Consider the following 18,247-nt stretch of genomic DNA (forward strand, 5'->3'; position numbering starts at 1 on the left):
GGGGGGGGTGGTGGTGGTGTATCTTTTCCCATGGAGAATAAACTCTGCTTCTTCCTTCTGAAAGTGATTCTGAACTTCTGCTCAGACCCCTGGTTTGGTAACTACCCTGATTACCAACTTGTGTTCTAAAGAGTGTGCAACTATTGGCAGTTGTGTGCAATTATTGGCAGATGCGTAGAGAGTTCAGTAAAGAATCAAGGTGACGTTTCCTCTGAGGACTGAAATGGGATGTAATTTTGTAGTTTCACGCAGTGGTTTTAGTCCACGTTAAGTGGAAGATCATAGATTTTGTTGTTGTTGTTATAAGTAATAGAAGGGAGCAAAATGCTGATGTGGCACTTGAGGTGTATAAGCCAGACTTAGCTGTGACAGTGTGCTATTTGCTGTGTAACTGGAGTAGGTTTAGAAGGCATTGATTCAGTGGAATCTTTTATTTTGGGAAGGGAGGGAAACCATCTGGGAAGGGCATTGCTAACCTCTTCAGACAATAGGAGCTAGCTTGTGTAATCTAGTCATTAACTGAAGGATGAGGGTACCAATAAATCGATGGTCAGCATTAAGGGTTCATGGTTGTCTTAAATCCAAGACAGGGCCGCAGCCAGGAGCAATAGGCAGCCGCCTTCCTTCAGCTGTGTGGTCTAATCTCCATTATGTTGGCACTAGCAGTACTTGAGGCTCCGTAATCAAGTAACCTGAACAAAATAAGGATTAACTTTCAGCTGACTGATGGACACTGTTGGATGGTACATGCTTGTTGGGGGTGGGGTGGAACTCCTATGACAGATGGAGGGGCAGTGGAGAGATGCGGCTTTTATTCTTTGAAACCCTCTATCCCGATTAAGCAGGCTAACGTTGCTGCCATAGCATTACTAGGATTGTGGCTAACAAGTAAGAAGAAATAAGAATTGTCCCTGAAGTTTTATCATTGAAGAAAAGCAAGAAACATCATTCAAGGAAAAATTCTTAAATTAAAATCCATTTTCATAAGGAGGAAGAATGCAGTTGGCAAAATGGTGATGCTTTCCAGAAGGTATCATTATCTGTGCAGCGGTTTTGTTAGTAAAACTCATTTCCTACGCATATGAATCAAGGTGCGGTAGTTCCCAATTCCAGCAGAGGAGGAAGGTCAGTTTAGAGAGTGACGTCTCTAGCCTGTGATTGTATTTGGGTTTATGTGGCAAGGTTTTGGTAGCAGGGAGGCTGCTGCGGTGGCTTCTCTGAGAAAAGATCAGGAGCTGTGACTCTGAGACTCGATGTCTGCAGAAAGTTTGGTCAAACCTAAGCGCCTCCCTATTTACTTTCTCTAATTTGAAAATGAGAAATTGCTAGTGGCCACTTGCATCATGCTTCAAAATTGAGAGCAGTGCCTTTTGCTTATGTATTGTAGCAATTCTTATGTCTTTGGCATCTGACGGTTAATTTGGCTTCATGGGTTGCTGAAAGCAACTGTTCTCCCTCAGCTTGCTGCTTAGAGGCTGGTGTTCTCTCGTTTAAAGGCTTTTCTGCATTGCCAATCGCTTTTGCTTGCGGATCCAAATTTTATCGGAACCACTGAATGAACTAATTTTATTTAAGATGGGAAAGACAACAACCTGAACTAGGAGTGTGCTTAGACCTAGAAAGGTCTCTGTTTTCAAAAATCAGATTGAGTGAATCGGGACAAAAGTTCTATATGGCAAATTAAAAAGAAAAAGGGGGAGGTAGAGGTTAGTTCATTACATGTGGAAAAGGTTGGAGTATGTCAGGTTGAAAAGGTCAGAAAATTGTCAGGAAACAGTGAATCAGTTGATGAATCAGTTTAACTTCTCTCTCCACTCTGAAATATCTGTAAGAGCGTTAGGTGATCAGTATTGAGATATGTTACCAACCTCCTGTATCTTTTCAAGTAATTCTTAAGTTTGCAGAATTGACAGCAATCTGAGCATGTTTATTTGTATACTGTGCTTTTCAATCTTAGTATTTATTGTTTTTCAAAAGAATGGTAGAAAACCAAATTACAACAAACTTTTATAAAACTTCTTTTATATAGCTCTTTTTATGTCGCTGCTGGAGAGCTGCTGATGTTCTGCTTTGCTTCAAGATTGATATGAAATTGAATTACTGCCTTTCATTTTTCAGGGCTGTAGGCATTCTTTTGGTACATCTGAAATGTTTGCTCATTCAATATAAGCGGTTTGCAGGATGTTAGATGAAAGACATGAGAAAATATTAATGAAGAAAGATTTATTCCATGTCAGAGGCTTCACATCATGTCTCTGCAGGCATTTATAGTGGATAAGTGACTAGTAGGTATTTGAATAATTTAAGAAAACAAGTGTATGCAGAAAAACGCCATGGCCACCTACTGTGGCAATAGTGGTATGTAATGAATTTGATGCTAATTTAGTCCATGCTCAAATTGCACTTGCAGCTGAGATTTAGTAACCTGAATGTATATTTCCAGGCATAAGTACATGTATTTAGATACTTGACCCTTCTAGCAGAGTTTATTTATACCCTTGGAAATAAAGCCAATTAGAAAGAAGTACGGCTGAGCTGGAACATCTTGTTTAAACCCTTAACTTCTAAGCATTTTGTGGCTAAGTGTTATTCGTTTGAAAGCGTTTCTGTATTTAAATTCTTTTGTTTCTGTTGTGGTTGAATTGATAAGCTGTGATCCTGTACTTACTGAAGAGGGGAATGATGGCTGTTCCTTCAGGCAGCAATTGACTGCACTGTTGCAGAGTGCTCTGTAACAAGTCTCCAGCTGTCTTGAACTCTTTTTGCCTGGGTTTTTAATCCAGAATATCTGGGAAGAGCAAAATGTTTGGGGTAGTAATGCTGCAATAACTGCAGTCCAGATAATTACTTGGAAAGTGATAATTCATTGGATGAAACTACTGAAATATTCAAAGTGGTCCTTACATGACTCTTAGAGAACGCTGGGGAAGGAGAATGGACAGGCTAGCTTACTGAGGCACTCTCCACCTTTTTTTTTTTTTTTTTTGGGTGTCTGGTCTTAAACTGTAGCCCTAAATTAAGAATAAAGTTCAGCCAGCCTTACTGACTTGGGCTTCCCTTTAGTGGTGCTGTTGGAGGTGAGAGCAAGGGAGCAACTGGCAGCAGTCACTTGAGTTGCAGCAATGCCTAGCGTTTAGTGAAGACTTCACTGGAAACTTCACTTGAGAAAGAATTTTGGCTGACTTCAGGATTTAGGCTATGTGCAAGTGACATACACTTACTACAGATTTTCTGGTAGTACATTCCTGTTCAAAAGAGAATCAGCATGTGATTAAAGTCGGGAAGTAAAGAAACATCTGCTGGTGGAGTGGCAAAATACGAAAGATTAAGGTGCTTCTACTTATAATTATCAAGACCAAAAGAAACATTAGAATCATAGACTAACATCGTTGAAAGGGACCTCTGGATGTCATCTGATCTAACGTCCTGCTCAAAGCTGTCCGGTCAAGGTGTGAATATCTCCAAGGAGAGAGACTCTCTGGACAGCCTGCCCCAGTGTTTGACCAGACCATCCTCATGGCGTTGGAATTGGAGTTGGAATTTCCTGAGTTGCAGCTTGTGTCCTTTGCATCTCATCCTGTTTCATGAGTAGCTCAGCTATTTATGCTAGTGACTCGAGTGTTTTTCAAAAACACGTGAAAAAGAGGGGAGAAGAAATGTCGCTTCACTGAAATTGCTTCAGTGCGGGAAGTGTCGTCAGAAGGGTGTCATGCTCAAGTATTCTCATATATGAACCTGTCAAATTTTGAGAGTCTTTACATGAACATATTCACTAGGACTGGTTAAAAATTTTACATTGAAAATGGTAAATGGCATGGTGGGATTATTGTAGGAAAGAGGCGGTTTCTCTCTGCTTTTTTTTTTTTTTTGGCTTGTTTTGGAAGTATGAACTTTAGATAGTGCTGCTGGTGGGATTTTGTTGCTTGCTTCCTTTCTCTCCTTTTTTTTTTGTTTGTTTTTATTCTTTGCTGGGCTAAGTTTTCAATATCTATAGCCCATGAAACTTCCCTTGAGTTACCGACCTATCTGGGCAACGTGTTACTATCTTCACACTGATATTTCAGGTTACAGCAAAAATACTGCAGTGCTGAAACAAAGGCTTGGCTGAAAAATGCTCTTCTAAAGGTAGAAGAGGAAAAATGACTTCTGGTCATCTTCAGTTTGCACCTCTGGTTTTGTATCTAGATTTCTGCAATATGCTGTTGCTTGGCTTATGCAGCAATTGTTATTCCCATCGGTAGTTTAGGAAAGCTGTTCCCAAGGAATCAAGTACTAACCCATTGTGGCAATAGCAACAGGCGGATGTCAGTTAATAGGCTATTATAGTTGAGAATTGAGGTATACCTTCCTATATTTGGCATTTGTTGCTAAATTAACCTTTGTAAGCATGTTTGTTTCCAGAATGAAAGCTACTAAGTGGTTGTTTTTGCATCCCTGCCCTTTGTTCTTTGAAGTGCTGCTTCCTTGCTGCTTTACCGCTACTTATGCTCTGCAGTCTCTGGCTGTCATCAGCAGGGCATAGCCCTCTATTTTGTTGTGTTTTCAAATCCTGTCTTAGACCATGAAGTGATGTAATGATGCAGATTACATAGTTCAGGATGGCTGCTTAGTTAAAACGAGTGCAGGTCTGGCCAGCCTTACACTGAGTGCTTTGCCACAGAGATAATTTCCAGTATAAGTGATGGGTTATTGCCCCTGTCATAGCAGAGGCAGAGTAAGTGGCTTATCTTGCTCTGAGCCTATTGTGGGTATTGGAAAACATTACTTTAAGCTTCCATAAAGTATGGGTGAAATGGGTATTTTTTCTCTCCTTTGTCCCTGAACAAACCTAAATATTCCGGGGTGTTCCTTCCCTTTTTTCCCACTGTCTTTTTTTTATTATTATTATTTTTAATCCCCATCACTAATAGGCATATACAAAGGGGTTTTTTTTAATAGTTATTCTGGTTAGCGGTGTCCTTTCCCTGATTTCTCTCTGTTTCTTGAAAAAATTTCGGTGGAAATGCAGACCTTGCATAGTGATTATATTATTGTTTTTTTATTATTTTATTTTTAATGCTTTCTTTTTTTCAGTTACCTTTTGCCCAGCATTTAGTTGATGCACACATTGAAAAGCACTGCATTTGAGACCCATGTCCTTGCCTCCGAAACACCTGTATCAACAAAAATTTGTGTGGTACATATGACCTTGTAGGTGATTTAAGTAAGCATGTGAACACATGACTGGAGTTCATAATTTCTAGTTAGCCAAAAGGCACCAATTCATGTCTAAAATATTTACTGATAATGCTGAAGTGTGCGTTGCCTCTGTAGGCACAGATGTTAGTTTCACTTTATGTCATGCGTAAGCATTTAAGTCTTGGTATCGTGTACCTGAAAAAATGTGCAAAGCTGCATCATAAATTCTCGTTGTGCTAATAGCAGTGAAAGTGCAACAGTGTTGTGGGGTGGTCAGGCCAATAAATATCTGGGATGATGGGTGGGTTTAGATAATCTGTTAATGAGGACTGTGGTGCTGTGCCTAGCTTGTGTTTCATTTGCGTTACCCAAGCTGGTTTTAGTCTGCATATGTGTGTTGGTGCTGTCCTTGTATGGTGAATTCAGTGCAGATGCAGTGTAGTTAGTACAAGGGGTTGTGCTTTCTGCTACTATTTGGTGTTTTTCTACTTCTTCCCAGTCAATGCTGGTAACTCACAGATTGTCTGTTATTGGCCTAGTGTAAGGCTATAAACGAGTCCTTAGTCCAAAATTAGAAAAATAATTATAAATAATGATACAAGAAACATCTGTTTATAGTCTTTTTATAACTGTATATAGTGAAATACCTACCTTTATCTTTTATTAGAAGATGTATAAGAATAGAAAGACAGAATGAGACTTAAGTAACAAATAAAACCATGTTTTTAGGACTCTTCTACAGAAAATGCAAGTTGGTTTCGAAGACGGAAGTTACCCACGACACCAAGCTCTTGTGCTTAATGTTGCCTAAGAGCACACATCTCCATGTTCCCACTGGACAACACGTTTACCTCAAACAAATCATTGCGGGTAAGAAAAGTTAAGAATGTAGCCACGGCAATATTAACATAAATCCTTTTTTGTAGCCTTGGGAGGATGCCAAGTCCGTGACCACTAATGCCCTGGTTGTAGTTAGAAAGTCTCTGCTTCCAGGATCACAATCAGTGCTTAATAATGAACTGACTGGATTAATATTGCTGGAAAGCTAACTGTCGAAGTGGCTGGCATTTACTGTTGACCTGCTTGGCTCTTCTTTCAACGCTCCCTTTAAAACATTTTCTCTACTGAAGTAGTGCTGTTCATCTTGGAAGAGGGGAAACTCATTGTATGTGTTATATAGGATTAGTCAGTTCCTTTTAGTTTGCAGCTTTTTTGGCATGCAGAGGGTAATGTTGCAATTTTGCTTTTTTTTTTTTTTTCTTTCCTTTCTTCTGGGGGATTTATAGCAGTCATGGAAACACTACACTCCAGTTGCATTATATTAATGATAATGGGAGGTTGTTAGAGGGATGCATCTGAAAAAGCTTTGTTTAAGCACTGTTCTTCAAAATTTTGTGAAAGACAAACTTAAAAAGATAAAAGAAATATCTGATTCATTTTTTTTAAGGTTACTTTTAAAATTTGCATATTAATGGTTATGCTGGTCACTGTACTTGTGTTACACTATGCATGATAGATTTCTCAGCAGAATTTTTAAATATCCTTCAGTTGCTAACTATTTTCTCCTCTTCCCTGCCTAATTCTTTGCTGGTGTCCAACTCTTGCAGTCTTTTTTCTATCATTATACCATAGCTTTTTGAAATTATAGTGGAAGAAAATATAATCATGCAGTATGAAGAATCTGCTATTTCAATTTAGAAAAAATCAAGCTGTGGTCCTTGAAATGAAATGTAAATGTTTAGATTTTCATGATCATTGGGGATGACTCTAGATCTTTTCTTCCAGTGTTTTGAATTGCTAAGTAGTGTAGAAATAATAAACTATACAGTGGCCTGAAGATATTAATTGAAAGTGGAAGGCTACTGTAATAAGAACTGCTGCAGGGGAAAGTAACGTACTTGCTTAAAAGCATGCGATGGTGTTATTTTTATGGGATATGCAGATTATTTGTTTACTGTTTGTTTATTTTTGTATTTGTCTGCACTAAATTTGCTGGATATAGGGTAATTTTCATATTACTTCAGATGCTTTTTTTTGTCTTCTGTCTAGGGACAGAGGTAGTAAAACCATACACACCTGTATTGCCTTTTTTGCCACTGGATTTCAAAGAACCACTTTCCCATGATGGTGCACATATATATTTAATGATTAAAATTTATTCCTGTGGACTGTTCACACAGGCACTTGACCACCTACAAATTGGTAAGTCTATGTTGGGTGTTTCTGTGTTTGGTTTTGCAGCGATTGCTTTATCTTTTCAGGTTCGCTGTCGGGGCATTGTGATGTTCTTACTATTTACCTACTTATACATTGGGATATGCTTATAACTTTTTAAACGTTATTCGCCATGCCCCAAATGTACAGGCTTATCCTCACGGTAACTAGGAGTTGTCCATTACATAAAGCTCTCCTGACTGATCTTCCAAATGTATTAGTATTTAACTGTTCAGATGTGTCAACTGTATCATGCATGATAGTTGATTACTTTGTATTTGATTCTATATAATCTTAGAACAACTTTTTGTACATTTGAATAAAGTAAGCTAGTACAAATGTTTTTGTACTCATATCATGTAAAATCCATCAAAACAAGACATTTTAATTGAACATCTGTTCTTTTAACAAGAATGATCCTTGTGTGAAATGTATACTACCCTTTTGAAAGGAAAGATGAAGGCAATATGAAAGGGCCTTTTAAAAATCAGAGTACTAATTAGCTTGTTTTCATCTTATTAACATTTATCGTTCTCTTTTATTTTATTTGTATACAGGAGACTATATTTCTGTCAGCAATCCTGAAGGTAACTTCAAGAAGTCACAGGTTCAAACTTTGGAAGATCTCTTTTTATTGGCAGCAGGCACAGGCTTCACACCAATGGTTAAACTGCTGAATTTTGCTCTGACTGAAGTTAGTTGCCTCCGGTATGTATATTTATGATTTAACCCCAAGCTGGAATAATCCATAGGAAGGATGAAGCGTAATGGAATGGGCAAGCTTCAGTGTTAATGAAACAATTTAAAAAAAAAAAAAAATGGTATGAAAGCATTTTTCTTCAGCTTATGCCAAAAGCTGGCATGCTTTGGGGAAGAGTCTGTGAGAGTCTGAGGGGAATTTACACATATGTGGTTATTGGCTACATTAGAAAAATAGATTGACTTGCATTTTGGATTTTAGTTGTTATGCAAATGAGCTCACCAAGTAGAAGATCCGAGGGTTTTTTTAGAACTAGCTGTGCATTTGAGTGCCTTTTTTTGTATTGAATGTAGATACTTTTTTTCAGGCTTGAGGAGGTTTACAGCTTTTTAGTTACGGCCTCTCTTTAATCTATTAGAATAGCTAGCATACTTTTGTATTTTTTTGCCTGCTAAGCAACAGTAACACGCTTTTACCAGGTGAGTTCCGGTTTTCACGAAAACGTGACTTATATAAGCATAGCAATAAGTATATTCAAATCCATAACAATTTGTATTGCATATGCATTCTGTACTCTGCTCGTAAAAAGTCTACAAAAGAAAGTATTTCTTGTCGTTGTTCAAGTGAACAGGAGGTTTTGGCCCCTTATGTCCTTCAGAACCCCAGAACTGGTACTTCTGCTTGAGGTCGTTGTCCATTTACAACTGTAATGTAAATTAAACTGCAACGTTGAGTGTAAAAAAATCTCAACTGAAGAGAGTAAACAAGAGCTAAACTTTAAAAAGCAATGCAAAGAGTTACTGGAGGGGCATACTTTGATAGAGATGAGGTGTGCTTCCATAACTTTTAGCAAAAGTTTGCTGTTGGAATCATGTCTTGCTGAATTTCTTAGCAGATTACATTTTTGTTGAGGTGAATGAAATTGTGTAATTTGGGATACTACAAAAATGAAAAATATGCCTGACTATTTTCTTTAAAGCTGTTGCAGAGGACAGTTCAACAGACTTGCTACTGTTTTTCTGTACCTTTGAATTCAGACTCTTGTAATGGAGATTAATTTCTAATACTGGGGTTTATGCAATATAAGCACAGGATGTTTTGGTTCATTATGTTTTTATGAAGCACATTTTGAAACAACATAGAAAGATTAATTGGACACTAGTCTTCATAGTAAAGCTAAAAAGGATTACATGCACTGCAGAAGTCTGTTTCTAGGAAAAAAATCTAAACCCAGACGTTATATTGTTTATTGTCCAGCAATTACATATAATCTTATTTTGTGAGCAGAGAGGCTTTGTACTGCTTGGCTTTTCCAAAGTGTCATGTATTGTCAGTAGTGAATAACACGTGGCTGGATGGCTTTGTGAATCCAAGAGATAAATTTTCACTTTGAGGGTGGTAAGGCACTGGAACAGGTTACCCAGAGAGGTTGTTGAGGCCCCATCCCTGGAGGGGTTCAAGGCCAGGCTGGACGTGGCCTTGGGCACCCTGGTCTAGTGGGAGGTGTCCCTGCCCATGGCAGGGAGGTTGGAACTCGATGATCTTTAAGGTCCTTTCCAGCCTAAACCATTCTATGATTCTATGATAAATCTTATCATCTGACAAAATGCTTGAGAAGCAGTACTAAGTGAATTTGGAATAATTTTAATTTTTCTTTTTCTCCTTGAGGGGAAAACTAGTATGTCAGATAAAGGTAGTTGTGATAATATGAAAGCAAAACTAAGGAAGTGTAGTAAAAGATGCAAATCTTGACGTTTTGTCCATAACCGGAATAAACAGAGTAGACAATGTGTATGAAAAGACCACTGCTGCATAGATAGCGCTTGTATCTACGCTGCCCTTGAAAGATGACCAGCGTGGCTTATTTTGACTCTCTTCAGCACAATTTCTTGTGGGAACTCAGTGCTCAAAGTTAGCTTAGGATGCAGCAACATCTGTTTTCTTAATAGGCAAAGTAAATTAATTTTTCCTTCTCGCTGTGGAGGCTTGTTAGGTGCTGGAATTAATCGATCTGTTAGAGGCTCTGTTTGTATGCAGACACTTAAAGCTTGGTGTTTCTGACTGCTCTAGACAGCTTAGTTTCTTGGCCTAATATTTGCTGTTTAACTCTCACTTTCTCTTTTGGGAAAATATTGCAAGACCATCTTTATATACGTGTGTGTATATGTTTATATATACTATTCCTATATGTGAGATTATATGTGTATATAAACAATGTAAATACAATTATCTTATTGTGAAAAGGAAATGGGGATTGGATATGCTAGACCGTGAATTGCAGAAAGTTGAGGAGGGATCTGAATAATGACCGACTTGTCACTTGAGGGTGCGGAAGCAGCTTCTGTCTGTAGTGCTGGGTGAGTGCTGCTGAATCTCTGGGGCTGCACTGTGAGCGCTGAGAAACCCACAGCTTCCCTAGGCGGCATTTGCTATTGTGTAATAGGCTGGGATCATTGGATTTCCATTCTTACTGTCTAGCCAAAGTCTCCCTATTATCTTTTAAATCTGTCATTTCTTGCCTATGGTAAGTGTGGAAAATGATTTGGTCTCTTCCTGTCTGCAGTATCCTTTTGCGCATGAAGTCATAATGCTCTTGCTTCAGTCTTCTTTCTTCTCTTACAGGCCAAATTGTATTTGGCCGAAGTATTAATTTAAAAAGAATATCAGTCCTCTGTGCTGTTTTTTCCTTCTTAAGCTGAGATTTTTGCTTCTTTTTACTGGTGGTGTATAACTGCAATCAGATGGATACATTTTTTAAATAAGACTGAGGCATAAAGGCACTAAACACTAAGTAGAGGGCTAAAGCTCTTAAGTATAGGATGCTTGCAGTCTATTCTTAATTCTCCTTGATAGTTGTATCTTGTTTTGGCCGCAGCTTTTCCTTCCTAAACTACCACTCTGTTCTCGTATTCACTGTTAATATAGTGGTCCACTTCCATCCTCACTTTTAAAGGTGATTTTGTAACTTTTTCTACCTCCTCTTCTTCCTCTGTGTTAAAATCACCTGAAGATCTCTTTAACTTCTCTCCCTATACAGCTTTCCATAAGAAAACATACCAGGTTTTGAGTTTATTAAAGCCTGCATCCCTTGTAGTAGTTATCAGTATGCCAGATTCTCCCTATTTCCTTCCAAAGAGCTGATTTAAATTTCTCATTTGTTATTTAAACTTCTGTCATCGTTTGCTCAACCAGCTCTTCTGTACTGGTGGGGATCATATGTAAGTCTCTACTTTTTCATTTTAGCTGTTTTCATCCTCATTTCTAGCAAGACTGTTACCGGTTTGTTCCAAATTTTGGAGCTTTTTTGTTCTCTTTATAGTACTCAGTACTGCGCTGTACCACAGCAGATAAATATATCTACACTGGAGAGTATCGGTAAGGGTGTCTCAAAGCATTATTCTCCAAATACCCAATTTCTACCTTTGTGCCCAATGAACAAAATGCATGGCTTTACTATACTCCTCTTATTGACTCTTTTCCCCACCTGAGTAGGACTCGATGCTGTGGTGCACCATGCTGGCTTTGACAGCACTACATTCCTCAAGTGAGCTTTATTTTCCATGTTTTCAGGGAAGTGGGCCCTGGGAAGCATGTAAGGAACCTCGAGTTTTGACACATGCTAGCTTCTGAATAAGTTGATTTTAGTATTTAAAAGTGCAGCATAGCTGATTTGGGACTGTTTTGTTCTATGCTAGGCAAGTTTTCCAAAGCCTCTATGTTGTAAAGTATTTTGAGTTGTGATGCATTTGGAACTTACTTCTCTCAGTAACACTACTGATGATGTGCATTATATACAACAGTCATACCTCAGTTTTATATTCTGGCAGTAGAAAATGAATGTGCTTCTAAGCAGAAGATGATCTCTTATTTTTGGCATCTGATGTAGCTTGTAAGACATTTCCTGGTATCTTGAAGTGCTACCAAACTGCAAAAGGGGAAAAGGTTAGAAGTCAGAAAAGCATGGTATCTTCAGACTGAGAGAATACAGACTTTTAAACTGCAGTTGAAGAACAGCTGGAGATCATGAGCTCTCCACAGAAGCCCTAGCATATGTGATGCTCATGTGTGAAAGATGGCTCTCTGCAAGGTACAAGGATGAGGTGATGGGAATTAATAATTTCAGTGCAGCATCATACAAACTTACTGTGTCTAGCGCTAGTCTCTTGGAAGCAAGGCCAGATGCGTAAAAGGGACACTGCAGTGCCTTGTTTATGGAACTGTGTGGTGTGAAAGGCTCAGCTCAGCCTCAGTGGTGGCCCTGACAGGTACCCCTGTGGTTCTGCATGTGTTTCTGTGCCAGAGATCCCAGTGCTCCAGCTTCCTGCAAGTACGGCACTGAACTTGCTGCTGCTGCCACCACAGCAACATCCTCTCTCTGCTCAGCGCTGTGCCTGAGTGGAAAAAACAACAGTAACTTAAAGCCCCGTAGGGTGCAGTTCAGGGACTGCTTGCATTTAACAAGAGATCATCTGTCTTATATCAGTTGTCCCCTGGGTATCAGTCTGTCATTAGCAATAAAGAAGAAGTTAGGTTTATGTGGCTTCATCAAATGGTAAATTCTGTTTTGTAAAGTCAGTCTTCGTGTTTTACCTCCACTGTAGCATAAAATTCAGAAGAGATAATAGCACTGACCTTAGTGACAGAGCATTTATTTTTTATGTGAACTATCTGGCAAAGACAGCACTTGTAAACAGTAGCTTTTGAGGTGAGTAGATCAACAGCAATCAACAAAAAAAGTAGGAATACGATAACCTGGTACAGAGCTGTTTGCTGTTCAAGTTATGAGTTCATTTTCTCTTACTCCTGTGTGTTTAGATTCCATCTTTATGAAATTAATATTGACATAGCCTTCTTGAAATTCCAGTTTCACCTCTACAAGCTGGTGTATGTAATATTAAAAAGGTGTACAGAGTTCATATACCAGTTATTAATTGAAGTAGTAGTACTCAAACAGTATTGAGAAACTACTAGATAAAACTTGACAAGCTATAGTGTATTCCCAGTCAGGTATTAGGAACTTCAAGAGACTGTTTTTCTTAGGACAGCAGTCCCTGAACTGGGGTTATGACATTTGGAAGAGAGGTCACAAGTTCAACAGACTTTGAGGTACAGCAAGAAAAATATTATATTGAGTTAGTGGCAAAAAGATTGGAGGATCGCAGAGCTGCAAAACAAACAAACATAAGATAATGCAGTAAGTTCTGATTCTTTAACATGTGTTTCAAATACAGAAACAATCTGCAGTAGTTTTTGTTTTGTTTTCTTTTTTTTGAGGAAGGTGAAGCTGATCTTCTTCAACAAAACAGAAGATGACATACTTTGGAGAAACCAACTAGAGCAATTAGCTCTTAAAGATGAAAGGTATTTATAAGTCTTGTGGAGAACAATTTGTACAGTCCCAGTGTATAGAAGAACAAGTCTTGGGGCTTAGACTAACTGTACACCTCTGGCACAAAGACAGATACTGATTCTGGAAACTCTTTGCTAAGAATTTAATGAGACCTAGGGAGTGGAAGGAGATGTGTTTATATCGGTCACAGATGCACAGCAGCAGGCTATGTCATTCTGTTCTGTAGGTCCCATCGGATGCCAGGGATTTGATTTGACTGATAGATGTTTATTGGAGGTGATATGTGAGATGAGGTGATTGTTAAGACTGCCTGGGAAGCTTTTTGAAGGTGTAGAAAATTAACCTTAGCAACAGAAAATACAGATATGCAAGGAGAAGCACAGAAGCGATAGAAGTGCTAGACAAGGACAGGGTACCCTGGGAGCAACATGCTGAATTTAGAGAGGTCTTGAAAAGTCTCTTTGGTGTAACTTAGTTGAGAAAATGTTCATCTAGAAATTTGAAGATTAAATTAACTTTCATTTTTACTTACTGTCTAATTGTTGCATTTTTTTCCTCAATTACAGTGTAATTATGGATTAAAGTGCACTCATGTGCATGTCATGTCAACTTAGTTTAGCAGGCCATAGTTCTGTCAGGAGACATAGGAATGTTAGGGTGCCTTTTAATTTCAGTACCTTTTCTCTTATCCCTAGACAAATTGTCACTGCCTAGATTTTACATAATAGAAGTACCCTTTGTTTATGCTTACTTAATTCTTAATTGAAATTGTATGAACAAGCAAATTTCACTTGTTCCTTCACAACACTGAAGTGAAAAATCAGTATTATTTCATAACCTGGTGATGTCTGGCACATTCAAAGCTTCATAGTTTAGACATTGTGCAAATTTACAGTAAAACCCCCTTTCTCCCTTTCACTAAGAGATACACGCTAAGAGATTCACCTCAGATACACAAGTGCTTGTTTTCTTGTTTTTTACTCGATAACTACCCTGTTAGTGGGGTTTTTAAAACCCCTGTTAGTGGGGTATTTTCTCATTAATGAAAATTTACTGACATTTTCACAAGTTTGGCTAAGCATTCTTATTTCATTACTTTTGTATTGAGCTCCACCAACATTTGTTTAAGTGAGTACTGGAGTACTGCATCCAGTTCTGGGCTCCCCAGTTCAAGAAAGACAGGGAACTGCTGGAGAGGGTCCAGCAAAGGGCAACGAAGATGATCAGGGGATTGGAACATCTCTCCTATGGAGAAAGGCTTAGGGACTTGGGTCTCTTTAGTCTAGAGAAAAGAAGATTGAGGGGGGATCTTATTAATACTTACAAATACTTAATGGGAGGATGCCAGGGGGATGGGAGCAGTCTTTTTTCATGGTGCCCAGTGATAGGACGAGGGGTAATGGGCATAAACTTGAACATAGGAAGTTCCATCTTAACATGAGAAGGAACTTCTTTACTTTGAGGGTAGTGGAGCACTGGAACAGGCTGCCCAGAGAGGTGGTGGAGTCTCCCACTCTGGAGACATTCAAAACCCTCCTGGACGCTGTCCTGTGCAACCTGCTGTCGGTGAACCTGCTCTGGCAGGGGGTTGGACTAGATGATCTCCAGAGGTCCCTTCCAACCCTAACGATTCTGTGATTCTGAGTAACAGAACAATAAAATCTGGGCTTTAGTATCTTAATGGTTACCAGCTGTTTTTCTTTGTAAGGTGAAATATACTGCTAAAATCTTTAAGATTGAAAGATTGGGTTAAATAATTAAATGCACAATACTGGAGGTTATTTGATTGACTTGATTGGTAGGAACAACTAAATGTCTGAGAGATCTGATACTGTGCAGTGGGAGCTGAGCAGAACAAGAAGGTAATCACAGGAAGCATCAGCATCTCAGTCACTAGCGTTTTGTGTAGCAGATTTCTAATTGGAGGCTGTATTTCTGAAATAGTCTTCTGCTTACCAGGTTTGATGTTCAATTCATCCTTTCACAACCAACAAAGGACTGGGTGGGTAAACAGGGGAAGATTTCTTCATCTCTTCTCTCTGAGTTTGTGAAAAGAAGCAGAAAAGACTCCAAAGTGCTGATCTGCATCTGTGGTCCAACACCGTTTACAGAACAAGGAGTACAGTGAGTATTTTAAATGATGAACTAGACGACAAGGAGTTTTTGGGTTTTTTTTTAAATTTGAGCACCTAACCAGCTATAGTGTTTCTGACTTGGTAGTCTTTCATAAACGGCCTTATGTTTTCTGCTTTGCAAGAAAAATTTTAAATTGAAAAATAAAAATTAAAAAAACCCACCCACCTGGCATCATACGTGGGCATATATTTAGTGTGTAAATAAGTAAATATCAGCAATAAGTAAATTTCATGAGCTTAGTAAGTCATCCAGAACTTTCTAAGAGCATCTCTTTAACAACATTTTTTCCCCAACGCTTTAAATGCTGCTTTTAATTTGATGTTCATAGAAAAGTTGCTGTAATATTAATATTACCAACTTGATTTCTGACTTTCAGATATCTGAAGGATCTTGGATACTCCCAAGAAGAGATACATGCTTTTACTGCATAAACCCATATGAGGATATCAGTGTTTGTTTGTATAATCCAATCTTATTTATTTACCTTCATGAATTTAATTAAGTGAAAAGCAATTTTTTAAGACTTGATATTTCACTCTTGGTACCAAACTGTTTCTTGGAAGAAATATATCTTTGAAAAAAATTTTATACTATGTTTTATCTTGGTTTTGTAAATATTTTTCCTAATCCAGGGTATTAATTTATTGTAGAAGTAAGCAAAAATGTATAGTATAAATTATGTAAGATATTTCATGTTGTTGGTTCATGAGAATTCTTAAATTTGACAAGCACTGATTTAAGTTTTGACTTGAAAAGCTTATTATTTCTTACTGTAAAAAGTCTTAAGAGCAATACTGTCTGAAATTAAATATTGCACTGTAACTCAGGTAACCGGTCATTGAAAAATGTTCTTTTCCATCTGAAATCTCTATTTGACTTGCAAGTGATCTGGATACACTTTTGGCTTTGTAAACAAAGAATAAAAGTACCTTTGGTAAAATATAAAAATTTACATCAAATAATAAAACCTAATAATTTTACATTACTTCGTGCATTTTTGTGCATTTTCTGTATATTCAGTTTATAATGTGATACAGAAAGGTTTGCGCAAGCTTAGGACAACAGCTGAGAACTCAGAACAGTGGCACAGACTCTTGGTCTCCCACAAAACTTTCTATGTGACCTCACTGATACTATACAGCCCTTCTTATGAGACATTCTGAGGGTAAGAACGTGACAGCTTGTGTCCTGCAGATACCAGGGTAAAGACCATAGAAGTACCTAAAAATATTTGACAGGTTGCAGTAGTATTAAAGGAGGTTATTTGAATCAGTGGGTTTTTTTACTCCATTACTAAAAATATGTTGTTATGAGGCTGTAATCTGCTGTCTAATAATAGTTGGGAGAAAAAAAGCAGCAAAGCATCTACCCCCCATTTTAGATGTTGTCAGTAGTATCTGTAGGCATTGTTTTGTATGATGTCTAGTACTATTTGCCGCCTCCTGTTGTGTTAAATGGGTATTTCTTCCTCCTAAGAAGCCAGATGTGAGTTGTGGCATTAATACTTCAGCGTTCATGAAAAATACTTTAATAATACCCTTTAAAAAGGTGAGATTGCTCTCTGACAGTAACTGGCTATGCTAAACGGAGCTGTCATCTCTTCAGTGCCCTCTCGTTTATTAGACTTGAAGTTAGAAGAGGATCTGTGTCAGTCATTGCCCTATAACTCACAAGATATTTCAGAAGAGACAGTGGTAGTGTCATCATTTTGTCATCTAGATGGATCTAAATGTTTTCCGTTATAATTTTGCAATGCATTACTTGTGGAGTTTTGTACTACAAAGCTCTGAACAGGTTTCTCTTCCACTGAGAAGAAATATCAGTGCTATGCTGGGAAAACAAAGCACTCATGGAATTTTATCATTTTTTTCTGTTACAAACACAAGATTACTGTCATGACTTAAAAAATTACATTTTGGTGTTAACGACTAAACCTTACAACTTCCTTAGGATACTGAGGAATTTCTCATGTTCCTGTCACCCAAGATCTGATGGGATGGTCTCCTGTGTGAAAGAATTTCATTAATTGTCGCCCTCTCGGGCTTTTTGGTTCTAACAGGTTACTTTGCCAATATCCTGCCTTCTGTGCTTTCGTTGTCCTTATATGCCTTTATCCAGAAGGACAAAAGGAAGTGTTTTGGATAAGCAGTTGTTGTGACACAGTACATCAGTGACTTTATCCTTTGCCTGAAGATATAGGCCATATTTCTCAATAGATGATGACTTCTTGAAGGCTTTGTGCAGTCCAGGTGGTGATCATGGATGTGGAACTATTTCAGAGTAGGTCTAGAAGCTTGTGCAGTTCACGGGCATCCCCTTTGGTTTCTGAAAGTTTGTTTCCAGTCTGGTCACTAGTGGTAGTCAGTGTTTACAGTTGCAGTTTGAAGGAAGTTGTGCTCTTGGAGACTTAAGGACTGTCATCCTGAAGCAAGGAAGACTCTGACGCGATTGGTTATGTTCAGTATCATAAGGCATGTGGATCTTAAATACCTTAAATGTGAAGCAAGGAAAGCAACTAAATTGGTAGCTGCCCTTGGACATCGAACAAGATGTTGAATGTGGAGGTGTTCTGCTGTGGTGGTTCTTCCAGGTCAGATCTTTATGGGGTTGGAGTAGACTGGCTGGATCTTGGGTTGCATTTGTCCACAGGGAAAAGAGGAGTCTACCTC

At 38.3% G+C, this 18,247-nt stretch overlaps 1 protein-coding gene across 2 annotated transcripts in view; it reads left to right on the forward strand.

Moving 5' to 3' along the window:
• The window catches only part of LOC104288645 (cytochrome b5 reductase 4), a 38,918-nt gene extending 22,360 nt beyond the window's left edge, over positions 1–16,558 (forward strand). For both annotated transcript variants that reach the window (XM_009887471.1, XM_009887472.1), the window contains exons 10-15: positions 5,908–6,048; positions 7,228–7,380; positions 7,950–8,100; positions 13,367–13,453; positions 15,402–15,566; positions 15,955–16,558. In XM_009887471.1, the coding sequence (XP_009885773.1) occupies positions 5,908–6,048; positions 7,228–7,380; positions 7,950–8,100; positions 13,367–13,453; positions 15,402–15,566; positions 15,955–16,009 (752 nt within the window). In that variant the 3' untranslated portion in view covers positions 16,010–16,558. The remainder of the gene's footprint in view (positions 1–5,907; positions 6,049–7,227; positions 7,381–7,949; positions 8,101–13,366; positions 13,454–15,401; positions 15,567–15,954) is intronic.
• The last annotated feature ends 1,689 nt before the right edge of the window (positions 16,559–18,247 follow it).

The sequence above is a fragment of the Charadrius vociferus genome, unplaced genomic scaffold (assembly GCF_000708025.1).
Source record: "Charadrius vociferus isolate BGI_N301 unplaced genomic scaffold, ASM70802v2 scaffold185, whole genome shotgun sequence".
Taxonomy (NCBI): Eukaryota; Metazoa; Chordata; class Aves; order Charadriiformes; family Charadriidae; genus Charadrius; species Charadrius vociferus.